This window comes from Mauremys reevesii, linkage group 3 (assembly GCF_016161935.1).
Source record: "Mauremys reevesii isolate NIE-2019 linkage group 3, ASM1616193v1, whole genome shotgun sequence".
Lineage (NCBI taxonomy): Eukaryota > Metazoa > Chordata > Testudines > Geoemydidae > Mauremys > Mauremys reevesii.
Genome location: NC_052625.1, coordinates 106,078,937 through 106,105,752, shown reverse-complemented (window position 1 = coordinate 106,105,752; position 26,816 = coordinate 106,078,937). Strand labels below are relative to the sequence as shown.

The following is a 26,816-nucleotide window of genomic DNA, read 5'->3' as shown; positions in this document are numbered from 1 at the left end:
ACAGCTACAGACGAGGTCCAACCTCCCATGTAGCCAGTTTAAAGGTGAGCTGGCAAACAAAAGTGTGCTATTCACTATTCCTTTTTGATCTATAAACATAATCAACACTATAATGACATCAAAGAAAGGTGAATCAGGTCTCCCAGAGAGCAAAAAGCTCAAAACACATCAGTACCTGATTTCAGTATAAGACATCTGCACACTTTGAGGCACTTTATATATTAAATGGGCAATAAAAGTCACAAGTTTTCTTTTACTCTGCAGTTCACCATTAAGGCAGCAAGACTAACGTTGATTAGATATATAAGCTACCTTTCCAAGAACTCTAAGAATGTATTTAATGGTATACTAAAGCAGATGGGGTCAGCTTCAGAAAGAAAAACATCCAAGAAAATTTTACCCAGAAATTCAAACAGGACAAGCATTTAAGTAATAGTTTATCAACTACTGTTAACCTGATGTTTGGTAGCCCAGCTTCAAGACTGAATGTCTAGACTAGACTGAGCTCTATTGTATGTGGGTGAATTATTAGACTATCCTAGTCTCAGACACTACCTTTTTCATCTTCCCAAAAATTCATAAACCAGTATGCTATGAGAGTTTAATACTCTACAGTTATACAATTGATGGTGTAAGAATCCCAGACACTTCCCATTCCTCAACACAGGTTTCAATCTATATGTGATAATTTCACAACAGATTCTAAAACAAAACCTTTAGGGCCATGATTCATTAATTTCTAAGCTGCTTGTTACAAACGGTCTTCTATTCCCTTTTCCTTTGGTTTCCATGCCCACTGGGTTACAGACAGGCCCAGTGTATTCTGCAGTTATGTTCGTGGTTTCAAGAGCAGCCTGCTATTTAATAGCTCAGTTTTATCTTCACTATGAGTTTAAAAAACAAAAACAAAAAAAACCTTCCAAAGAAACATGGAAGAAAGGATAGTCAATGGGAATTTACAGAGATAGTGTACTTAGAAAACTCCAGTTCAGATACTGGAAAGCGAGCTTCCTTCTATACAATGAAATTTTGTTGTTTTTTGTATTTTTTTTTAAGTTAAGTTCAGAAGGAGGCCTGTGGTGGTAAATCTCTGAAGGACCACCTTCAGCATAACCCCAAATTATGAAAATTTTCAGCAAAAAAATGATTCAGTTACAGGTGAAAAACAGTTGAGAACAATTTATCTAGTCACTATGGCCTTATCCACCTTGTGTGGGCTTCTTGGCCTGATGGGTAACAGATGTGTATGTACAGTAGGCTCTTTTCCTAGTTGGATAATTGGGGCAAGGACTACCTCCCTTTTGGGCTTCCTTCCCCACTCCTCCAAAATCCCACAAATGACAGAATTCTTATAAGGGTTGGTCCTTCCCAGAGAAGAACTTGTGGACATCTTGAGATCTAAACTATGGAACCTCCCTCATCATCTAAGGTCTAGGTAGGATGGATAAAAACAGATGAATTTTAAAAAATCAGATCAATTTAAATTTGATTTTTTTTAATTTATATTAAGTCCATTTTTCTTTTTAAAAATAAACCTGTTAATTAAACTTGAAATTATGACAAAAAGCAGCAACTGTGGTTCAAGATGTGTCCTCATCTGGGTTCTCCACTTCAGGTGCACATGCGCCCCATGCACATGCGCCCTATGATCGAAGATTTTCATTAGTAGTATCCATTTGTCCTGCGCATGTACTGCTGATATCCTCATACCCCACACTAAGGCTATATGAGGCTACATGGGCAAACTGCCTTCAGTTCCTTTTCCAACGCTGAGCCTCAGAAGGAAGCCTGGAAGCAGAGAGGAAGGAGGGCAGGTAGTGGAGCACCCATAGGGGAACATCTCAAAAAAACAGTTACTGCACAGGGTGAATAATCTCTTCTCAGGTGACTCTCATGCAGTACCTCCCTAAGGAGGAGGAAGCTTCAGAATTGAGTTCAGAACAGAGAAAAGAAGGAGAAAGTAAATAAGGAAGCATTGAGAAGGAACATAGCCTTACTGCTGGGCACGATTATCAGCAGCACATGCGTGGGCCAAACAGACAATCTCCAATCAAAGGTGGGGTGCGTGGGGCACATGCACACCTGAAGTGGAGCATCCATAGGGACACTAAAACAAGAACCTACATTAAGACCTAAACTTATAAATTATTAAAATAAAATAAAAATATGCTGTATCAGTTAATTAAATGGTGCTGCCTTTTTAATCTCATAGAATTTGGGGGGGAATGTAACTTCTCAGGTCTCCTCAAGCTTTATAAATATGTCAAGCTCATGTACTGCACTGCAGTATCTTATTATTTTCAGTCTGTATAGTTTTCCAAAAGTATGTACTTTCAGTTTCTTCTGTAGAAAAACTTTTGGTTTTGGTTTAGCTGGAAGTGCAGAGTATTTTCTACATGTGGATTACTTCATTCAAAGCTGAGAAGCCAACAAGGAGTTAAAAAAGCAAGAAAACTTGTTTTCCTGGGAAAGGACGAGATCTAATTCTAAAAACCTGAAGGAATGAGGCCACATTGTCAAAGGTATTTAGGGTCTTAAAGATGCAAATAGGTGCTTAATTATGATTTTCAAAAGCACCTATCCTGCTTAGGTTCCTACTCCCATAGATTTCAACTGGAGTTAGGCACCTAACCTGCTTTGGCACTTTTGAAAATCCTACTAAGCACCCAAATGCTTTTGAAAATCTAGCCCAAGGTAACCAGAAACAAACAGTCAATTCACTAACTTTAAGATTTTCTTTGTTTAATAAATCAGTTCTGAAGGCAAATTTGTTTTGATAAAACTGTTAACTTATGCATCCAGAATGTTTAAGGTAATTTTATTTAACTAATAGGGCTCGCAAACAATTACATAAATAATTGCGATTAATCGCAGTTTTAAGCACACTGAAATAACAGAATACCAATTTAAAATTATAAATATTTTTCAGTTTTTTTCCCTACATTTTCAAATATGTTTATTTCAATTACCACACAACACAAGGTGCACAGTGCTCACTTTATATTAGTTTTGATTACAAATATTTGTACTGTAAAAAAGATAATATTTTTCAATTCATTTCATGCAAGTATTGTAGTGAAATCTCTATCCTGAAAGTGCAACTTATTTAAAAAAAACCCAACCAACATCACCAGACAGGCACTGCGGTGGAACCCCCAAGGCAAGCGGAAAAGAGGCCGCCCAAGAAATACCTGGCGACGCAACCTTCAGGTTGATAGCAAAAAAATGGGCTATACCTGGAACCAGCTAGAGCGAATGGCCCAGGATAGAAGACTCTGGAGATCTGTGGTTGGCGGCCCATACCCCGGTTGGGGTGACGGGCATGAATGATGAAAGCTACTCAAAAAACAAAATACTTAATACTTTAAAACTTTAGGGCCTACAAGTCCACTCAGGCCTACTTTTTGTTCAGCCAATTGCTAAAACTGTTCTCAACCTATCCCTGAGGGAATGCAGACGTCTTCCAGGGGGTACATCTAGATATTTGCCTAGTTTTACAACAGACTACATAAAAAGCACTAGCAAAGACAGTACAACCTAAGATTTCATACAATTGTCTGTTACAGCTGTCCCCCTGCTGGATTCCTTTTCCCCCTCCTCCTTTCTGTTTGTGCTAAGTGGCCGCCCCCCCGGCCATTGAACTGACCAAAGTCACAGCCTGGCCCTGCTCATGGGGATGGCTTGTGCAGACTGACTGGAGTCATTGCTCTGCTCAGGGAGGGAGGCTTCTTGCTCCTTTGTCTAGCTTCTTTGTTCAGACCCGGCTCGGTGTAGGGTGCTCTGCCCAGGAATGCAAGACCTAAAGTGGCCAAATAGCTGAGTGTATGAGACATATCTGTGCCTCAAAAACTTGCCCAGGCATGTTCTGTGCTTACCTGCAGCATTCTCTCCTCCCCTGTAACAAGGGGAACCAATCAAAGTTACTGGCGGGAAACTTCCTAAGTTTGCCTTTAAAACCAGACATTTTCTGATCAGACCCCCGGAGAGGTTCCTGCATTGCCACCTGGTCTGATCGGCTAGGGGTCTTTGGGGGGCCCTCTCCCTGCTCTCGTTTGTTTTTGAGCGTACCCCCGTTTTTAAACTCCCCTCCCACGAACAACGAATTTTGCCTGGAGATCTCCTGATTATTGTAAGCGAATCGAGTCCTCTCTGCGTCCTCTGATGCTAAAACTGCTGTTCCTGTTGCTGCTTTGGGGATTGGTAAGAAAAACCTCTTGCACACTCCCCTTGTTCTAACTGCTGGCTTTCTTTCCCCAGCAGGCAGACCCAAGTTAACTCCGTGGTCTGTGTTCTGTAACTGCTCTGCTTCTAGCTCTGCAGCGCCTTTGCTGCTAGAAATAAACCTGTGCCGCTGCTAAGCTGTGCCTCCCTGGACTCTATCCTGGGCAGCCTACTTGCAGTCGTCCCACTGCTGCAGCCACCACCTTAAACCCCCCCTTGGAGCTGTATCCTGGGCACACACCACTCTGCCCTCTGGAACTACCCCTAGTATAAGGTGCACCCATTAGGTTAGGTTTAGCCTTTAGTCTAGATAAATTGTAATTTCATTTTGCATAGCTGTGGTTAAGTTAGATTTAGAAAATTGTTTGCATTGTACTCTGTAAGTTAGGCTTAGAGAATTGTTGTATTGTGTTTTGTTACTTGCTAATTTGTGTAGTCTTGGTTAAGTTAGATCATAGATAAAGACCTTGTACTATATACTGAAATGTAAGTATAATATTTATATTCCAATTGATTTATTTTATAATTATATGGAAAAGAGAAAGTGAGAATTTTTTTTAGTAATAGTGTGCTGTAACACCTTTGTATTTTTATGTCTGATTTTGTAAGCAAGTATTTTTTAAGTGAGGTGAAACTTGGGGGTACATTAGACAAATCAGACTCCTGAAAGGGGTACAGAAGTCTGGAAAGGTTGAGAGCCACTGTGCTATGACAAACAAGATTGTTTACATTTACTGGTGATAATGTTTGCTGCCTGCTTATTTACAATGTCAACTGAAAGAACAGCTGGGTTCTACTTGATAATGATCCAAAGCAGTGCACCTTCATTTGCATTATCTGAGTCAGATGCCATCCACAGAAGGCGGATTTTCTTTTTTGGTGGTTCATATTCTGTAGTTTCCACATCAGAGTGTGGCTCTTTCAAGTCTTTGACAGCACGTTTTTCACGCCTTGTCCCTCTCAGATTTTGGATGGCACTTCAGTTTCTTAAACCTTGGATCAAGTGCTGTAGCAATTTTTAGAAATCTCATATTGGTACCTCCCTTGCGTTTCATCATATCTGCAGTGAAAGAGTTCTTAAAACTAACAACATATGCTTGGTCTTCATCTGAGACTGCCATAACACGAAATACATGGTAGAATGTGGGTAAAAGCACAGAGCAGGAGACATACAATTCTCCCCCAAGGAGTTCAGTCACAAATTTAATTAACACTTTTTTTTTTTAATTAGCATCATCAGCATGGAATCATGTCCTCTGGAATGCTGGTCAAAGCATGAAGGGGCATACAAATGTTTAGCATAGCCAGTATGTAAAATACCTTGCAATGCCTACTACAACAGTGTCGTGCAAACGCCTGTTCTCACTTTCAGGTGACATTGTAAATAAGTGGGCAGCATTATCTCCTGTAAATGTAAACAAATGTATTTATCTTAGCTGAACAAAAAGTAGAACTGAGTGGACTTGTAGGCGCTAAAATTTTACATTGTTTTGGATTTGAGTGCAGTTACGTAAAAAAATTTCTACATTTGTAAGTTGCACTTTCACGATAAAGAGATTGCACTACAGTATTTGTACTGAGGTGAATTGGAAAATACTATTTTTTACAGTGCAAATATTTGTAATCACAAATAATATAAAGTGAGCACTGTACACTTTGTATTTTGTGTTGTAACTGAAATCAATATATTTGAAAATGTGGAAAACATCCAAAAATATTTAAAATACCAATTTAAATTGGTACACTATTATTGTTTAACAGTGCAATTAAAACTGCGATTAATCGCGCCTTTTTAATCTAACTTGTTGTGTGTTAATTGCTTGAGTTAACTGCAATTGACAGCCCTACTAATAAACAATTTTAAAATGCTTTCATACTTTTAATTAAATTCCAAATGTCCATCTGCATACAGTTTGACAAATCAAATAAAATCATCTAGTAAATAAAGCATGGCATTCACCCTATTAAAATATTTAAAAAGTAAAAATCTAAATAAAAGTACACTAAGCTACATAAGCAGCAAAGAGTCCTGTGGAACCTTGTACACTAACAGACGTATTGGAGCATGAGCTTTCATGGGTGAATACCCACTTCGTCATTCATCCGACGAAGTGGGTATTCACCCACAAAAGCTCATGCTCCAATACGTCTGTTAGTCTACAAGGTGCCACAGGACTCTTTGCTGCTTTTACAGATCCAGACTAACATGGCTACCCCTCTGATACTTGACTAAGCTACATAATTGCTTAAATAAATGCGTACCAATAAATCCAAACAGCTAACAAGCATTATTCAATTTAGCACCCAGGGCTGGCTGCAAATCAACGTGCTTCCATTGTTATTACCAACCAAATGAGAATGAACTAGGGATGTAAAATATGAAATAGTAAACTTGTAAGTATTAGTCCTACTGTTAACCCACCCTAACCGTTAACCCCCTGCACGCGGGTCTCGAACTGGTTCTCCTGCAGCAGAGACCGACCCCAACCCCAGCCCCACACTGGCCAGCTGACCCCAGCCCCTTTATCTGGGATTGGTAAATCTGATCAATCCACCTCTAGGCAGTCACAACAGAGGTAGGGTATTGCCAGGCCCATAGGTGTTCCACCGGCGGCCCAGCGCCTCCCGCAGATCAGCTTTTTCACGGCATGCAGGAGGCGCTGGGGAGGAGAAGGGAGGAGCGAGGGAAGGGCGCGCTTGGGGGAGGTGACTGAATGGGGCAGGAAGAGGTGATGCAGGGGAAGGCGAGGCCTTGGGGGAAGGGGTAGAGTGGGGGCAGGGCCTGGGGCAGAGCAACCCCCGCACATTAGAAAGTCAGTGCATATGGCCAGACCTTCAGAGTAGACTTGACAATCTTTCATTAGTTAAAGCTATTAGAAAAGATTTTTGGGGTTTTTTTTTTTTTTGCAATTAGTTTTTATTGAAATGCCAAGTCGTTTTGACCAGGTCCATTAATTAGCAAAGCCATTGTTAGTCTCCAAAATCCAAGTAGGTGTTCCTTCATTTCCTGAAAGACCCTGCTAGGATCTGAATATGAAGCAAAAACACCAGAGTTATCTACAGAATGCTCCGAAGTTTCATGAAGCTCCCCAGTCACCTATCCCTTCCCCTTCCTCCTCTAAAATATCAACTCAGGCAGGGTAGCTTCCAGCAGATTGGGAGTCTGTACTGTGTTTCTGGACTTTGGAGACAAATTAAGTGACTCAACATGTCCTGCATCTTGGACAAGACATGAAAAGAAGTCTGAGAAAGAAGATACTGGGGCCACATAAGTCACTTGCCCCACAGAAATTAAATTGATAAAAGGATCATGAGGAAAAACAGTCTCCAACCAGCCAGACAATGCCCAGACGGCTACTCAGATCTTAGTGGGTGAAATCAGAACCAAGGAGAGGAGTCTCAAAGAACTATGCATCTGCCCTTCAGATCACAGCCTGATATTCAAACTTGAAAAGCCACACCTGGAATACAGATTTACAGAGCAGCTCACTTATCCCAATACTAACAGGTTCAAAGGGACAACTAGATTTTTACAGAAATAAGACTAGTACTTTTGAATAGGACACCCAACCCCAGACTGTTTCTCTAAATCAAGAGAATGCCCAATATCACTTTACAAACCTAAAGCCCTGCCCAAGACCGCATACAACTTCCAATGGTGTACCAGATCAGACAGCAACTTCACTATCAAGCTCCAGGAACCCTCAAAACCAAGCCATTTGAGGGCAACATTTACTAGACTGATCTTAGAGAGATTACACCAAAATCTTGGTAGTCCATCGATCCGATGACGACAAATCTGTGCAGATCATCTATTGTTGGTCTCATGGTGTGCCCTCTGATGGCTATACAAGCCAATTCTCCTGAGGTGCACATTTTGCTGCAGATGGTGCATGGGAAGTTCACGATCAGTGGATTGTGCGCTGCTGATGCTCTGTGACGTTGTTCGCGTGCCACTTGTAGACGCTGGCAGAGGTCTTCCTCGAAGGTGATGCAGGTATTTCTAACTGTTGCACGTCACTGTGTTCTGTCGCTGGCGGCGTCCTCAAGGTCCCTAGGTTTGATACTGTTGTACTGCAGATTGGCTTTGATGGTGTCCTTGTAACGTTTCCGTGGACGACCTATATGCCGGATGCCCTGGGAGAACTCACCATACAGAAGCTGGCGGGGGATTCTGTTGGCATCCATGCGGCTGACATGACCGGTCCAACGTAGCTGTGACTTCATGATCATCATTTCGATGCTTGTCATCTGGGCTCTCTTGAGGACCTCGAGATTGGGCACTTTGTCTTGCCAGCGGATCTTCATGATGTTGCGGAGGCAGCGCATGTGGAATGCTTCAAGCTGCTTGATGTGACACCTATATAGTGTCCATGTTTCACATCCATACAAAAGAGATGAGAGAACAACATCTCTGTACACAAGCAGTTTTGTTGACATCCGGATGTTGTGGTGGTTTAAAACTTTGACACGCAGACAGCCAAGTGCCTGGCTTGCTTTGGATATTCGTGCGCTGATCTCATTATCCAGTGATCCAACACCAAAATAGATGCAAATCAAATATGGAATCCCAGCAAGTCACTGAAAACAGCTCTAAGTGCTAGGATTGTTTCTCCTTTAAGAAGCCACCTTCTCCTTCCTCAGATCATCTCCCTGCTTTGTTCAATAAGGATGTTCACCAATGGAACAGAGGACTGTTTATATTCTAATGAGAGCTCTTCACACGGATCCACTACAGGGGATCTTTAGGGATCAGATTTGTAGAAAAATATATAGGTATCAGCCTCTGGGATTCTTAAGAACAAGCCCTTGAGGCCTTCTCCAAAAGAACAACCTTTTATTATTTGGATCTACTCCCTCCTCAAGCTGAGTGAATACTGCACAAGGCTGAATGCCCTTTAAAGACATTCCTCTACAAATAGCAGGGATACTAAACATGTTAATTGGCTGCCAGTATTTTACCACAATGTAGGAGGTGTACCTTCTAAAGGCGAAGCACCTCTGCATCTTCCAGTCAGGCCACCAACTATATAACAGAAAAACCACTTTTAGGTAGGGTAATATAGTGACACAGTTACTAGAAACTATCAAGAACACCAGAAAGAGGGAAGAAACTTGGAATGGATGTTCGAAAGCTGTGCTGGAAAAAGAATAGCCCCATTTATAACCACTGTTTGGAACCACAATTGGTGTGCAAGATCCTAATGTTGCAATGTCATCTAATGCAAATTTGTTGTAGGGATCTGCAGAAACAGTTTCCCAAAGGAGAATCCTTTATTATTTGGGACATAGAGCATACAACAGTAATCCATATATTGTCCTTTATCTGTGGCAGAGTTTCCACATTTGTTAAGAGTTGTACACATATAATCAAGAAACTCAACTTGTACATTTCATGACCATACAATATTTAATTTGAATATTTTAAGAGAGATAGACACACTTTGAAAGCTAGTAAATATAATTTTACTAGACATTAAGTTCCTTTCACTAGGACTTGAAGGCACAAAACACTTGGGTTTATGATTTTAAAGTAACTGACAACTTGACAGGTCTTAGATCAGAAACTGCAGCTGCCATTAAAGAGGAAATAAAGAAACCAGACACCATAGTTGGGCTGGTGGACACAAATGCTATATCAGCCAAACCAAGAAAAATGTCAGGTTAGGTCCATTAAGAAGGTTATACCTATCCACAGGAGCAACATGCAGGAGAAAATGTGAGATTCTTCATTTCTTAATGAGGGGGAGATACTCTAGGGAGCTGCTTTACACCTATCTGTCCAGAGCTCCAGGAAAGCTAGGATCATAATGGCCAAACTATCTTCTACAATGCCAATGCTGCTTGCCCTGCTCCTTTTACCACACACTGCTCCCACTTTGAAAGCCACACTGCTTCACACAGACTGCTCTATTGCCAACATACCTCCAAGTTTCTGGGTAGTATGTCTCATCTTTCTGTGGATGTCTCAACTCCCCTGATGGAGCCCAGGAGAAAGCATACAGTGGGGAGGAATATGGGGGAAATGGGAGAGTTAACATATGCACAGGAGTATGGGCCTAAAACAATTTTAATTAGCTGCACTCTATATGACAGCCTTCCTGGCTTTTATTTAGGAAGTGCATTCTATATCTCTTCTCCATGTTTAGAAGAAAGTCCCAAACTCAACAAGCAAGGAAGTCCCTAAACAAGAAATTGTCAGAAGGAACAATTAAGTCATCCATGTACCCTCTTGCCATTTTTCCTCTTTACTCAGCTTGTCCCTTAGTAGGAGAATTAAAGAAACTAGTGAGCAAAGGTTGGCCACGTTTATTGGTTGTGTTCTAAAAATGATCAAAATACTAATGAAAAAAGCCCACTTGAACAAACATCAATGTCGTCTTTGTTCTTATGCAAAAGAATCAGGAGCTCTAGTTATAGTCTTGCAGAGTGATCTTCACCAAAAATTCACCCAGGCTTGCTTTTACTGAAGTGGAATAAAGGTCACTGAAAAGTGTTACACTCATTCCCACAAAAACAAAAAAACAGATGTTGAAAGAAGATGAATTCATTAAGTGACACATTTCACTGTAGAATCTGATTAGTATTTATGATGTTAAAGTTCTGGTTCTCATCTGTTGATTTAATCTATAAATCAGCGTGCTAAACTATTGAATAGTAAGGTATAGATAAATATGTTCCAAGGAAAGGTTAGAGCACCTGTTTCTTAAATAGTGTTGCATTTTTAAGGGAATGAGGAGGGGAATTATTTCTAACCCCCTCCATCCTCACCCCAAAAAGAACTGCTGGCTTGTCTTTGAGACAATAAATTTATATCTGGATAATTTATGTTTAATACATTACAAAATGGTTCATAGTCAAAAAATGGACATGTGTGAAGCCTGATTGCTTGGGTGTGCATAAATATATACTTTAACTTTAACTAGAAGTGCAGAAATTTTGGAAGTACATCTGCAGCTCCTGTGAAAGGACATTAAATGTTACTATTTGGGATCCAGGCAGCAGATTTCAAATGTTTAAAAGCTTAGCTTGATTGGAAATAATTAGGAGTTGTAGTATCAATTATGAACTTAAACACTATATAGTTTCTTTTAGAAGAGAACAAACCTACATAAACCAAACCAAGCTATCATGTGACCCCTCACAATAAGCCATAACCCTCATTCTCCCTTCCCACTCAATACTTTGTCAGTTATTACTAATATTTCCAGACTTAGATTTTAAACAGGTCTGAGCAGAAAACCTGACTCATACCTCAGGTACCACACACACTTACAAGCACTGCATAACTAAAATAAATAATAATAAAGTTTTCATATATTTAGTAACACTTCATGATTTTTTTTTAAAGAAGCTAATCCAAAACAATAGTGTAGTAACACTAGTGGGACCCACATCACTGTGAGGCACCACACCTCAAATAAAAGTCACTTAAGTTTTAGTTACCTGTTGATCTGTTGATGTTCGTTGCTGGACTGCATCATGGCTCACAGAGCCTTTTTTCACTTGAACCCGGCCGGGTGGAGGAGGAATTACACCTGAATATGGGGTTGAGTTATCAGCATCTGAAGAATACAAGGCTGTGTGTCTCAATTCCTGTTCATTCTTTGGACCAACAAATCTGGGTAGAGGGAGGTCCTTTACTGTTAAAACAATGATATATATTAATAGTAAAGGATATTTTTTATTATACAAAAGAAGAATACTTAAAAATGACTAGTTTAAAATGTAGTTCTATTCTAAAAGATATTATGGAATTTCATATCTGTTGTCTCTCCATGACATACATATTGAGTATGGTGCAATTTACAAGCAAATGCATCCCGAGATTTTTTTTTTTTTGGGCTCATGCTACACCACTGTAAAATTCTACATCACAAATCTAGTTTGTTACAGCTATAAAACCACACAATTTTCTATAGGGTTCCATGCATGCAAGATGACAGTTTGGTTTTGCAACTGAGACTTAGAATTCAGCTAATTCTTGCATAGCTATATAGGCTTGTTAATTATACTTTCTTTTACAGTTTTGCTTACTGTATAAATTTGATCCATCACAAGTTCCAGGCATGCTTGAAAAGTTCTTAAAAAGTCTTTGCACTTAAGGTGCTTCATCTATAGATCTAGAAGTTAAAAACTTCACTAAAGCATTTAGATATAACAATGCATACAGGGAGTAAAGAAGTGGTGCCTTTTTTATCTTCACAGTAGAAACCATAATTCAGCCTTTATTTCTCAAGACTTAGCTAAGTATTGCATAAACACATTTATTACTCATCCACTTTAATCTTGTTTCATCTTTTCTACATAAGTAGCTAATACGCTATTTTACTGATACTACCAAAGGATGTTCAGTTACTGTCAGACTTAGCAGTAATTTCATTATAAATCCATTTTTGAAGTCTACACATGAAACTTTACCAAGCTAAGAGGCACACAGCTTTTCTCTGTCTCCCCCTGGAATAAACAGAAATCTTCTCAAATAGCTCTGCCATCCCTCTGAATCCTGACCTGTAAATGGCCTTCCTAGTCCACTGCCAATGAAGTCAAACTGTGCAATTTGTTGTATAGCTTACTTGTGAAAAATTTTTGAATAATATAGACACATTTGCAATCACACCACATTTATGAGGTAATTATCTAATTTTATGTGGATTAATTTTTCTGATTCTTATAGCTATTATATAAAAATTCAATATACTGGTACTATTGAGTCATTAAAAGTAAGTGAAATTTTTGTTTTGCTAAAGACTAAACATTAAGCATTCAAGCAATCTATATTTGATTACCACCCTTGGAATACATAATGCTTTAAAAATTTTGTTAAATATAACCAAGGAACAACCCCACAGTTTAGTAAGTAGCATAATATGCTAACAGGGACAGCAGAGTTCAAGCAAAACCTTTCACATTCTCACCTATGCGTGGACTCAGCATACTAAGAACAGCATACTGATTTCACTGTTAAGGTTGGGTGTGACCCACACTGAAAAAATACTGTTTTAAGCTTCAAATACTTCTCTTTAAATTTCCTCCCACCCCCCACCTTGCCTTCATCCACAACAGCAAAGAAATTCAGGGTAAGATGACTGTCCTTTGATGCTGCAATATTTAGGGTTTGCATGCTCATTTAGAAGCCCCTATAATATCTACATAACTAATCTCTATCCCTCCCTAGTTAGTATCCTGCAAAAATAAAAATTGTTTCCCACACCACAGTAACAGAACAAACAAGTGACATGAATTCACAGTGACTATCTGCTCATTTTATAATTCCCAATTAGACAGTTATCCATGAAAATGTCTTTCCAAATTAAGTAGCAACCCAAAATTTACTTTGATATTTCCAGCATAGTAATTAAAGCAATATGAGTATTGTCATTTTATACAAATACTTCAGAGCCATATATTACATGTCCACAAGTGCTTAACTATAAGTCTGTTTTGATCTCTCTCTGAACTAATCAATCAGCAGTGTCTACCAAACTGTTATGTTTGGTAGACACTAACACTAAACACTCCAAACTTACCCAAATCAACTGCAGCTCAAGACTTGAAAAACCCACTCACAGGCCAAAATGGACGTATTAAATAGGAGATTTGACAGACAGGGACGGAGGCTGGTACAGCACACAGAGGTGAGGCTGACCAGCAGGCAAAGTCAGGAAAAGAGACTGCGGGATGGTGGAAGAGGTCTCTCCTCCCATTCAGCAGTTCATGTACAGGGGGCCGGGTGGGAGGGGAAAGGAGTGGGCTCAATAGCCCCTTCAGCTAGAGAAAGGCCGCATGGAGGAGCAGAGAAAGATGAATGAGTGAGAAAGTGAAAGGGGAAAATGAGGAAAAGAAGAGAAAAGATGAAAAAGAAATAAATGAGAGAATAAGGAAGGATAGTTTGTGAAAAGAGGATGAGGAAGGTAGGTGGGAATAAGGCGATAAAAGTGGAGGAGAATGTCTTTAGAGGACATAAGCTCTACGAGAGTTATTTGTTTTGCACAAAGAAAAAATTAAGGGAACATCAGTCCCAGCACTTAGGGTATGTCTATGCCTAAAACACTGTAGGGGCTCACCTGTCAACATAAGAAATGTACCTTCCTGAGGCGATAAGCAGTATCTAGATCAAAGGAAGAATTCTTCCATTGACTTAGCACTGTCTACACTGGGGGCTAGGTTGGATTTCACCCTCCTGAGAGATACAGTTAAGCAAACTTAATTTTCTAGTGTAGACCAGACTTTAGACTCAGTGCAGGTCAGCAGATAACCATGGTGTGGAGGGAACTGACAGAACAACTATTTTTTACTCTGGTGAGTTATTGAGTTGGATAAGTTTTTCAAGACCTCCTGTAACCCAGGATTTTCTTTAGCTGGTTCAAACAACTCCTAAACAATTAAAAATATTTACAGTGTTTCTGACATGTATGAACCAATGGAATATATTCTATTAGAGAGCTGCAAAGGCAGTTTATTAATTTACATTAGCTTTTTTGGGCGTTTTGGAAATAATCCCCTTGGACACAATCTTTAGTTTGTTTTCTCCCAAAAAGGAGAGGTGGTATATTTCTTCTTTATTTCTTGCTATTGTAAATGTCCTTTTCATTGGAAGTCTCCTTTCAATCAACATCTCATTTAATACTAAAAAAGCATTTCATAGTAACGACCAAAACAATTCAAGTTATCTGAAAACTAAAGAGAAGCCAGGTATCTAACCACCTTTGTCAGGTTCCAGTCAGGTACAGTCATCTCAGCATTAGCACCATGTATTAACTAAGTTGAGCAGTTTGTTCTTCCCCAATTCTCTGCTAATACCATCAGTGGTGCTCTTAGTAAGTGCAAGAGATTTATGTTCTTGAAAGGCCACTTAATTATTTGTGAAAATTAATTACAATTAACAAATAGTGGCATGACTAAGCCAGCATCTTAGGTATAGAAAAACTGGTTCATGGCCTGGTATACCATCTGCTACTTCCAATACTGCTCCTTTCCACTACTTTCAAGAGCATGCGCAGTAAGTGTACATATATTTTTGTGCAGGCACACGTAAGTAATTATCATTTACATATTTACTGTTAAAACCAATCTGAGTTTAACTAGAATAGCAATTATTTTGTCAAATATTTCATTCCAACAAATTTTGGTTTCAGGTTCACCACCTTACAAGTTTGTGTATATCCTTACCAAAAAGAATATTTTTGCCTGCCATTAATTAGGAGCATATATGGATTCTATTATGGCCACATGGATCCTACAGCTATGGAATTTGCCAGGGAAGTCACTCAATTATAACACTGTTCCAGTCTAAGATCAAAACAGAACTCTCAACTTAAGGAGAGGATAGCTACAGTGGCTTTACGCCACTGCTGCACCTTCCCAGACCCTCAGCTGCTCTGCAGTCCCTGGTTAGTATAGGACAGCACTGCATGGAATCATCACATCACTGGGTGCAGCACTGCCACCCCACCCAGCACACCACCTATACCAGGGCTTGTGAGAAGATCCTCAGAAGGCAGCCTGACAGTCATCTACTACAATGCTTGCATATGGAGAGTCCAGGCCTGGCTATATACAGCGCTTATAGAGCCCTTTTACACCACTTAATTCCTTTTACCCCATCAGGTTTTCACCACAGAATCTTATCTTAAGACATCATAAGAAAGTTTGCTCTAGCCTCCCTGGTTGAGAAACCCTCAAACACAAGTCAAGTCAGATGCCAGCTGAGTATGCAATAGCTCTGGAGCAGACGATCTCTCTCATTCATCTCAATCAAGAGTCTATGAATTCAATGATTCTGTGGCTAAGGAATATGGCATTGTCCCTATCCCGGAAAGAGGTTGGGGAACGCAGATCAGCCTTACTTTAAATCTGAGAAAACTAGAAAAAAAAATCTAAGTGATATTCTGCAAGATTACCTTTCTTCAAGTTCTCATGGACTCCATTCTCATTGTTCCTTCTTTCAAGATTCTCCATACCAATTTTTAGGATTACATCTTGCTCCTGATCCCAACTGCTTGATTTTGGTCTGCAGATTCATTATCAGCACTCTCACCTACTTGATTCAAATTGCAGTCTCATCTAGTCAGTCACATCTAATTTTATTTAGACAGTCACTTCAAGCTCCTGATGCTATCAATTCCGAGTCTTGAGCTCTGTCAGGTCTTTTATATCGTTTTTGCAGCAGGAAGGGAGATCATCTCTCTGCTTTCAAGGAATCCTCTCCTGGAAGTTGAGATGAATCCTCCTGAAGTATCAGACTGCAATTTTACTTTATAAAATGAATAAGGGTTTGATTCCTTTGAGGGTAGTTGCTGAATTCTTGCTGGATGATATACAAGTTCAGATGGAGAGTCTGGAGACCTGATGGAAATGAATTCTGTAGCTACCTATTTGGAGTTGGAAGTTGAACGTGCCATCCCCAGCAAGTGCCCCTCCAGATAGTTTTGAATAGCTGGCTGTGTCAACACTAGTAAATTTAACTTTAATCCCATTACATTATCTGCTACTTTCACCACTCAACTCTGACAAACAGAGCAAGTTACACCACCTAGACCACCATGGGAATTGGCATACACAAAAAGGTTCTCTTTCACTCTGCATACCTTGCAATAACAGTTAGTTTAGTACTTTAGCACAGTAGAACTGTTTTGAGGACTCCATTTCCCTAGATTAATTTTATCCCCTTTACTAGCTAAGATCCAGTTGTATCTATATAAAGATGCTTTAAATTTTGGTTTATCCCAAACTCCCCTTCACACTTTTTTCAGTATGTATAAGTGAGCAATATACTAGAGTATCTGAGACCATACCACAATAGTTCAGCAGATTAATCTATTATAATCTGTGAGCCAACTGCAATAAGTGTCACTAACCTGCTCAATAGTGTTTAAGCATTAATTTCTAGATTTACCTGTATTTAAACTTTCCACTCTTAGAGGGAGACCTGACTGGGCCACTGCAACAAGTTTCAAAGCAATATAGAACTGACTTCTTCCAAAATATCCAAGTCTTGTTGCACCACAAAGTTCCATAATCTGTAAGAGAACATATATTAGTATTTATGAGAGGCAAATCAAAATGCCAGATATTCTATCAGAAACAGCAGCCATCTTTAAAAAACGTGATAAGTACAGACATAATACAGAACTCTTAAGGTAGTAAATTCGTCAATGGCAATGCTTCGCATTAACTAGTCTTGTCTTAATTTTTTGGCAACAGTGGTTCATGAGTAGGGTCCCTGTTTTCTGGAAATTGCTGCTATTATCACGTTTTTTCCCCACAATGACTCTTCATTTCCGAAGTCACCATTCAAAGGGGGAGGGAGGTAGCAGCGGCACATAGGCAGAGGTGACGTGTGGGTATGGAATGCAAAGTCACACACCCCAGATTTCTGCTAGAAGACACCTGACTCCTCCACAGGCTGCTGGGCAGAGGCTGGGGACTGGCTGCTGTTGAGACTCGCTGTCAACTTCTCCCCTCCTCACACAGGCTTGGGCTTGGCAAAACCACCACGGATCTTCCTCTGGAAGGGCCGGGCACCTGGCAGCAGGGCACCTGGCTCCTTCGCCATGTTGCAGAGCGGATGCCACTCACATCCGCTCTCAGCAGTGTATACAGCGCCTCTCCCCCACTCATAGCTGACTCCTGCCTTCTCCCCCTAGCACACAGCTGGCCTGGCTCTAGCCCTCAGTGCCCAGAATTTTTGTGCTGTAAAAATCTCATGTTTGTTGATATATGTATTTTTGTATAAATACAACTCATATCTGAAATTTCTGAAATATACAGATTTGAAAATCTGAAATTACTGTTTTCATTGCCAGAAAACACTGGCCCTAGTCATGAGGCATTATTTCATAAGAAGAGTTGTGAAAGTTACAGATCTGGGGAATAATCACGGAGCAGTTCAGCCAGCTGCTACAGCTGTTCCATCAGCAGCTGGGCTGTCTCTACTCCTGGAGGTATGCTGCTGTAGTAATAGCTGGGGCCCAACCTTAAAATGGTTCAAGGATGTTAGCATCCTACCAGTTATGCTAAATGCAAGGCAAAGATGGAAAATTATGATTTTCAAAATCTGGTTGAAAAATATGATTTTCAAACCTAAACGGAATTCCATGGCACAAACTAGAAGCACATCTCTGGCTGCACTCCCCTTGCTGAATTTCAGTTGAGAAGTTAGAGCTTCTAAAAAGTCATAAGTCTTTTATAAAAGAAAGTGTTAGACAGCCTTAACAGATAAGTTCACTGCCAGATCCCTTTATAAGTTGTCAAACATAGCAAGTGCATATTTCTAATCTATCATTTTAGCTATCAATGCACATGAGGGATAGCTCAGTGTTTTGAGCATTGGCCTGCTAAACCCAGGGTTGAGAGTTCAATCCTTGAGGGGGCCATTTAGGGAATGGGGGTATTAAAAAAAAAACCTGTCTGGGGATTTGTCATGGTTAGACTAGATGATCTTCTGAGGTCCCTTCCAACTCTGATATTCTATGTCTAGTCAGAACACAGATAAGAAATTTCCATGAACATATATTGGAAAAGAGTGGCTCAACCTATTATGGAGGAAGAATATGCAGGGCTCAAGCTATATTCAGCTTGACCCCTTGGTTACTTTGGCCTGCTCCAGGGCAGAGTTTGAGAATTAGAAAGTTGTAACTCAGTGTTACATCTCAGCTTCTCTCGTCCTCCTCCCCCCACCCCACATCCTTTATTTATTTATTTATTTAGCTTCTCCAGATGGCTGAGTGAGAGAGGGGAGTCATCCTTTGCTAGATGGTTAAGCCTGGGAAGAGTCTGAAATTCCTACCCTGCTCTTCCTGTGGCTCCCACAGTTAGAACTACTCTTCCCCTCATTGGACTGCTGTATTTCAGGGGAGGAAGTACTGAACAGCTTCAGGAAAGAAGGAACAGCAGCTGCACTTCTAGCTCACATCAGAGTTGTTCACAGGGTTTTAGTGGAAGGTGTGGGAAGCAATGCTCCTAATATCTCCTCACACAGCAAAGAGCCTGATTCCAACACTTAAAAGTTGCAAGGCATGATTCAGGGAACAGATTTTTAATTTATAATCAAATACCATTTTCTTCTTAACCATCACTCACAAGAGGCACAGGCTGGATACTTGTGCTCTAAGTAATGGCTAAGTGAGCATTAAGACATTTGTTGATGAATTATTCTCTTAATGCAGTAAAGGAAATGAACAATGCAGAGCATCTATATATAAAATGTACAACAGGACAGATGCTTCTCTTGTAAACTTGCATATTTTCAATATTTTATATCAACTGCATGGAGACAGTTGATGAGTAAGGATACAATTTAGTCTCAGAGGTCAAGGATTCCATGACTTTCTGGGAACTCAGTGACTTCTTCCAGAGCGGCCAGCAGCAGCCCCAGGAGCACTGGTCCTCAGGCTGAAGCAGGAGCCCGTGTTTGGTCTGCAGCAAGGGTGGTCAGCCCCTGCCAGGAGCAGCTGCTGAGGTCAGCCCCTGGCAGCGCTCCAACTGTTAGTCGTTCCCCTCCCCTCCTGGGTATTTTAAGTAAAAGTCTGGACAGGTTGCAGGCTTCCATGAATTTTTGTTCATTGCCCGTGACCAGTCTGTGACTTTTACGAAAATACCCATGACAGAATCTTAACCTTATTGACAAGTTACTCTAGGTGGCTATTTTGTCTTGTAGAATCAAGTTATTTGGAGAAATCCTTGACATACTTGGACAAACTTATAGTGGATATAGGGTACTCAGATTTTCTGAAAGCCTTTGAAAAGGTCCCTCACCAAAGGCTCTTAAGCAAAGTAAGCTGTCATGGAATAAGAGGGAAGGTCCTCTCATGGATTGGTAACTGGTTAAAAGATTGGAAACAGAGGGTAGGAATAAATGGTCAGTTTTCAGAATGGAGAGAGGTAAATAGTGGTGTCCCACAGGGGTCTATACTGGGACTAGCCCTATTCGACATTCATAAATGATCTGGAAAAAGGGGTGAGGTGGCAAAATTTGCAGATGATACAAAACTACTCAAGATAGTTAACTCCAAAGCAGACTGCTAAGAGTTACAAAGAGATCTCACAAAACTGGGTGACTGGGCAACAAAATGGCAGATGAAATTCAAGGTTGATAAATGCAAAGTAATGCACATGGAAAACGCAATCCCAACTACACATATAAAATGATGGGGTCTAAATTAGCTGTTACCACTCAAGAAAGATCTTGGAGTCATTGTGGATAGTTCTCTGAAAATATCCACTCAATGTGTGAGTGGCAGTCAAAAAAGCTAACAATGTTGGGAATCGTTAAGAAAGGGATAGATAAGACGACAGAAAATATCATACTGCCTCTACATAAATCCATGGTACACCCACATCTTAAATACTGCCTGCAGATGTGGTTGCCCCATCTCAAAAAAGATATACAGGAAAAAGGTACAGAAAAGGGCAACAACAATGATTAGGGGTATGGAACAGTTTCCATATGAGAAGAGTAATAAGACTGGGACTGTTAAGCTTGGAAAAATGACGACTAAGGGGGGATATGACTGCAGTCTATAAAATCATGACTTGTGTGGAGAAAGTAAATAAGGAAGTGTTATTTACTCCTTTTCACAAGAACTAGGGGTGAAATGAAATTAATAGGCAGCAGGTTTAAAACAAACAAACTGAAGTATTTCTTCACACAACGCATAGTCAGTCTGTGGAACTCTTTGCCAGAGGATGTTGTGAAGGCCAAGACTATAACAGGGTTCAAAAAAGAACTAGATAAATTCATGGAGGATAGGTTCATCAGTGGCCATTAGCAAAGATGGACAGGGATTGTGTCCCTATCCTCTGTTTAGCAGAAGCTGGGAATGGGCGACAGGGCATGGATCACTTGATTACCTGTTCATTCCCTGTGAAGCACCTGGCATTGGCCACTGTCAGAAGACAGGATACTGGGCTAGATGGACCTTTGGTCTGACCCGGTATGGCTGTTCATATATAAACTTGTACATAATGTGAACTCCCCATTCTTGTGAGCTAGCAGGGAATTAAAATGTATATTTCCTGTTTCTGAAGTGCTCAGCACACAGACATCTTGTAATTTCAATGCTCTACTGATTCACAAGAACAGAACCAACAGAGGGAGATTTAAAAAAAGATAACTGCATTTTTTCAAACTTTCTGAGCTGAGCCACCCCCTCCCCCACTTAGAGTTTCTATTTTTAGTTGTGCCCCACAATACTTGCCCTTTCCCCCTTGGTTTTCAGGATGGGGAAGGCATGTGTGACTGTCTCTGGGCACAGAGATGTTGATACTGATCCAGAGGCTTGGTGACCTGCTGAGGTGAATCAGGAGGTGAAGGAGGTGTGGCACTGGCCCAAGCTACCTAGTGTCAGTGCTCCCCTCCCAGAACATTCCTCCCCATCCCCTTAGGGGGACACACCCTGCAGTTTGGAAACCTCTGAGCTGTGAGAACAAAAAATGTGTGCTGATTTGTCAACAGTAGTTCACCCAAGCTACACTTGAAGCACTTAAATATTCTTGCAAGCGCATTTTTCAAATAAAAGTTAAGGCTGCCCTTCCCAATTTTTTCTTCTAACATTACCTGTCTGAATTCAAAACCTATCACTACTCTTCAATTTAGGCCCAAAAATGTAACAAAGAAGTTACCTCAAACAGCCCATTCATAAACTAGATAATGCAAAGGCTGTTGCCCCTAAGCAGCTGAGTATGGAAGCTGACATCACAACCCATACAGCTGGTAAAACTCAAACAAAGTTAATGTTCAAAGTGTTACAGATAGCAACTTTAACCGCCTTTTTTTTTTCTTCCCGGGTGAAGCTCCTGTTTCTCAACAGAATCCACTAGATATGTGAGAAATGTTCTCAAACAGCTCAGCAATGCATAAGCCAAGAAGATTCAAGCTAGGTGGATACTTATCCCAACCTGAAGACAAAGCTCCAGTAAACGGGACTAATGGTAATAACCTGGCTCCATACCAACTGACCTGTAGAAGACCTCCTGAACCAACAGAACCAGAGAGAAAATTTAAAGGAACTCCTGATTCCAGACCAAGAAAGGGGATTGTCAATGTGTCAAGTTTTGTAAGAAATAGAACTGGATACAATGAGGGAATCCAGAACCCTCATGGGGAGCTTTCATCCCTTACAGTCCACAAAACTTGAAAAGGATGAACAACAAAGTGAACTTCCCACTCCACCATCCAGAATTATTACTGTAGAGAAGTGAGAAAGGAATTCCTTGATGAACATATATTACCTTTTAAAAAACAAACAAAAAAAATAATGAGGAGTCCTTGTGGCACCTTAGAGACTAACGAATTTATTTGGGCATAAGCTTTTATGGGTTAGAACCCACTTCATCAGATGCATGGAGTGGAAAATACAGGAGCAGGTATAAATACATGAAAAGATGTGATCTGCCTTACCAAGTGTGAGGTCAGTCTAACGAGACAATTCAATTGACAGCAGAATACCACGGGAGGAAAAATAACTTTTGAAGTGGTAATGAGAGTGGCCCATTTCAGACAGTTGACAAGGTGTGAGTAACAAGGGGAAATTAGGTTTAGGTTTTGTAATGACCCAACCACTCCCAGTATTTATTCAGGCCTAATCTGATGGCATCCAGTTTGCAAATTAATTCCAGTTCTGCAGTTTCACGCTGGAGTCTGTTTTTGAAGTTTTTTGTTGAAGAATTGCCACTTTCAGGTCTGTTACTGAGTGACCAGGGAGACTGAAGTGTTCTCCTACTAGTTTTTGAATGTTATGATTCCTGATGTCAGATTGGGTTAGGTAATATCTTTTATTGGACCAACTTCCATTAGTGCAATAGACAAGCTTTTGAGCTTGCACACAGCTCTTCTTCAGATCTGGGAAATGTACTCAGTGTCACAGCTAAATACAAGGAGCAACAGATTATTCAGCGTAAGTAGTTAGCACATATTTCAAGGGACTACTTAAGGCAAAGTGGCCTGTTAACACTACTCCTGTTGGGGGGGGGAGCAGAAGGTAGCTAAGATGGGGGTTTTCTGTTATCTACAGCCTGGCACTCAGATCTGACAGAATAGGCTCCAAGGAGAAAGTCTGGGATATACACCATCACTTAGGGCTTGTCTACACTTTACAGCGCTGCAACTTGCTGTGCTCAGGGGGGTGTTTTTTCACACCACTGAGTGAGAACGTTGCAGTGTTGAGCTACACCCCACACTGAGGTAGGGTTTTTTTTAAGAGCATTGGGAGAGCTCTCTCCCAGTACTGCGCCACAACCACACAAGGCACATTAAAGCGCTGCAGTGGCAGCGCTTTAGCGTTGTCAGTATAGACTAGCCCATACACAAAATTGCCTTCAAAACAAGGATCCTCCTCCAAAGAAGTAGATCGAATCATGGAACAGGCCCCACAAATATCCCGAGGGAACCTGCTGCAATACAGAAATAAAACCCCTCTGACCACACACACACCCAAGCTGTCACCTACCGCCCCATTCTGGAACCTATACAGGGTATCAAACAACTACAACCCATACTTGATAGGAAACCCACCCTGAAATAAATCTTTCCTGAACCCCCTCTTCGCCTTTCAACAATCCCCCAACCTCATCATCAGAAGCAAGCTCCCCACAGAGCAGGATGTATCGACTCAAAGCAGTACCAAATACTGCCAGAACAGATGCAAAAACATGCAGACATATCTCCACTGCTACAATGATCAACACTCTTCACAATACACCTTTCAAGATCCATGGGTCCTGCACATGCGTATCACAACATGTGGTGTATCTCATCCAGTGTCCTAAATGCCCCAACAACTATGGGGGTGAAACCAGACAATCACTATGTTCACAAATGAACTCTCAGGAAAATAATAAAGGACATTTCACAAAGCAATCACTCTATATCTGACCTATCAGTCCTCATCCTCAAAGGAAACCTGCACAACAACACTTTCAAAAGATGAGTCTGGGAGCTTAAATTCATGACTTTGTTAGACAATAAATATCAGATGTAATGGGACATAAATCCAGTGTGTCTATTCAAACAATCTATAACCCATTAACAACCCACTAACAACAATAGATTAGGTTGACTTGGAGGGGGATTCGGGACAGCAGTGTTGTCACAGCACAGAAATGACCTTGGCACTGGGCTCAGCCAGCCAATTAGGACTAGGGGCCAAGACACTACTTATGTCAGGCACACAGCCACTTAGAGTAGCTGTTCTCCAAACTGAACTTACAAATTGCCACACTTTTTCAACTAGTCTTGAGGAAACTCCCAACCCAGGTGTGTTCAGATGACACCTGTGCCCACTGATACCATTTCTTCTTTGTTCTTGTAAATAAAGAAATCTGTACTGACAATCTAACCAGAACAAAAATAGCTCTGAAATGGCTGCGGAAAAAAAAGAAATATATGAGGAAAACGTCAAGGACTTCAGTTTCAAATTTACCTAAATTCTAAAGAAATGTGGCATCCCCGCACTTTACATGTTTAGAATTATTTACATCAGAAATAAAGAATTATGAGATGAGTTATTTATACTAAAGGGAATTAATTTCACAGCATTTTAAGTATCCTTCAAGGATGATATTTCCGACCTCATTTTGGGTCTTTGACACATGTTATGCCCTATGTTGAGACACTGGCAGGTTGAGAGGCACGTTCCCATCCTGAGGATCTTATGATAAAGACAGCAAGCATACAGAAAGCACTGAGAAACCCAAAGAACAGAAGATATATCTATATCTATATCTCTGTGTGATGTCACATAAGAGTTTTATCAACATATGTGTGGGATGGCTGCAAGACTAATGAGCAGTAAAGCCACAAGACAGATATCCACCTTATCACGAACAAAGGCTGAACATACTTTAGACCACACTGTCACATCAGAAACTTAATTCACAAATGTTTCAGTATTAACAGGTTTCTCTGGACTATGTTTTAAATCTCTCTTCTCTAAAGCCACCTTTTTAACTCTTACATTATTCTCTACCCAACTGTACATTACAAGGAGGGAGCCATAAAAAAGCCTAATGTTTGTGTTACATAAAATTACAACAAGTTGAAAAGATCAGGTATCTCAGGATCTTCCGTGGATACAAACACACAGCAGGCCCTTAATGAAAACCTGAAGTCTCCCATTTTCATTAACAAAGCTCTCATTTCAGCAGGGTAATGAGATGTAACTTCTATATCACTGTTGCAGAACTGAATCTCTCACATGCTGGGCCTTGAGGCAATAATTCTGGAAGCAAAACTACATAACTAGAGGTAAGGGAACATTTCTCTGCAGTTTTGTTTTATTTTTTTGTTTGTTTGTTAGCTATCTGAAGTTAAGCAGGTTTGAGTGCTAGCAGTAGCCATTGAGGAGATAGCTTAGTGGGCAGAGAGCAGATGAACAGATAGATTGCATGATTAATTGCAGAATTTCATGACAAGTTTATATCATACTGCAATGTATTACATAATATATTTACACAACATATTAGGTGATTGTTAATAATTGTATTCTGAGAGCCTCTGTGCTGGCCACTGTATACATATGCACTGAGATAATTCCTGCCCCAGATTTACAATCTAAAAGACAGACAAGGGTTGGGGACAGGGATAACGTCAGCAAATGAATGCGGTGATTATGACATAGCTTTATTAATTACATACATCTAACTTGTAAGTCACACAAGTTACCCTTGCCAGGAAGATGAAAAATCAGAGGAGTGATCCCTGAAGGGCTGGTCAATAGGGACCGAAAGTTGTTCTGATGATTTTTTTAAAGCCGAGTTTGATGAATTTTGTTAAGTGCAGGTGGCCGTCTAATTTCAAGAAAACACTTACTTTGTTTGAAAGGTGATGTGATATATAGATTACTGACATCTGAATTTCTTCAAAGAAATGTTCTAGTAACTGGATAGAGAAAAGCTAAGTACACATAACTTTAACCAGCTGAAAGGCAGAAAGCAGCTTCAAGGAAAGGAAGTAGCCTTGGATCTCAAAGTCCTCTACACAGCTGTCAAAAGGAACTGGAACCAGATCAGGACCACTGCTCTTTATGTAACCTCATGACTGAAAATTCAATTCAAAGGAGCATACAGGCAGCCCCAAGAGCCACTGCTTTCCAAAGCGTTCCCCTACCCTCTCTCATGCTGAGAGCACATGCACTCCCCCAGAGTGGAGATACCAACAGCTTTTTCTTCTTTGAGTATTAAAGATTAAAACTCACTCTACACAAGCCATCAATACCCTAGGATCAAGCCACCCCAGAAGCTGGGTGGAAGGCAATGTTGAGAATACCGAGTTGAAGATGCAGGAGAGGGGCTAAGTCATATGCAATGGACATTATTGGGCCCTGTCTCACAATAATTATAGAGGGAGCTGGCAGTGACCCCTACATGTAGGTTGCTTAATAATTTCCATTTTAAAAAATTCTTTGTATTCTTTGAGAGGCTTTAACACTTCCTTTATTTGCATCAGGCCTTGAGAGTTTGAGAGAGAGAGGACACTTCTTTAGCCTGGAGGCTTTGCCCCCATGAAATTCCATTCGCCGAGCAGAGTTATAAACTGTTAAAAATTACCATTTCCTTTCTCTCACTTGCTTCTCTCTGGAAAATGTCGGCAACCT

At 40.4% G+C, this 26,816-nt stretch overlaps 1 protein-coding gene across 10 annotated transcripts in view; it reads right to left on the bottom strand.

Annotated features, from left to right (window-relative positions):
• REPS1 (RALBP1 associated Eps domain containing 1) overlaps window positions 1-26,816 on the bottom strand; it is a 109,293-nt gene that overhangs the window by 67,402 nt on the left and 15,075 nt on the right. For 9 of the 10 annotated variants that reach the window (XM_039530908.1, XM_039530901.1, XM_039530904.1 and 6 more), the window contains exons 2-3: window positions 17,120-17,243; window positions 11,668-11,864 (exon numbers count right to left, since the gene is read on the bottom strand). In XM_039530908.1, coding sequence (XP_039386842.1) covers window positions 11,668-11,864; window positions 17,120-17,243 — 321 coding nt within the window. Of the gene's footprint in view, window positions 1-11,667; window positions 11,865-16,124; window positions 16,570-17,119; window positions 17,244-26,816 lie in introns of those variants that run through there. The other variant, XM_039530909.1, reaches the window with a different exon arrangement.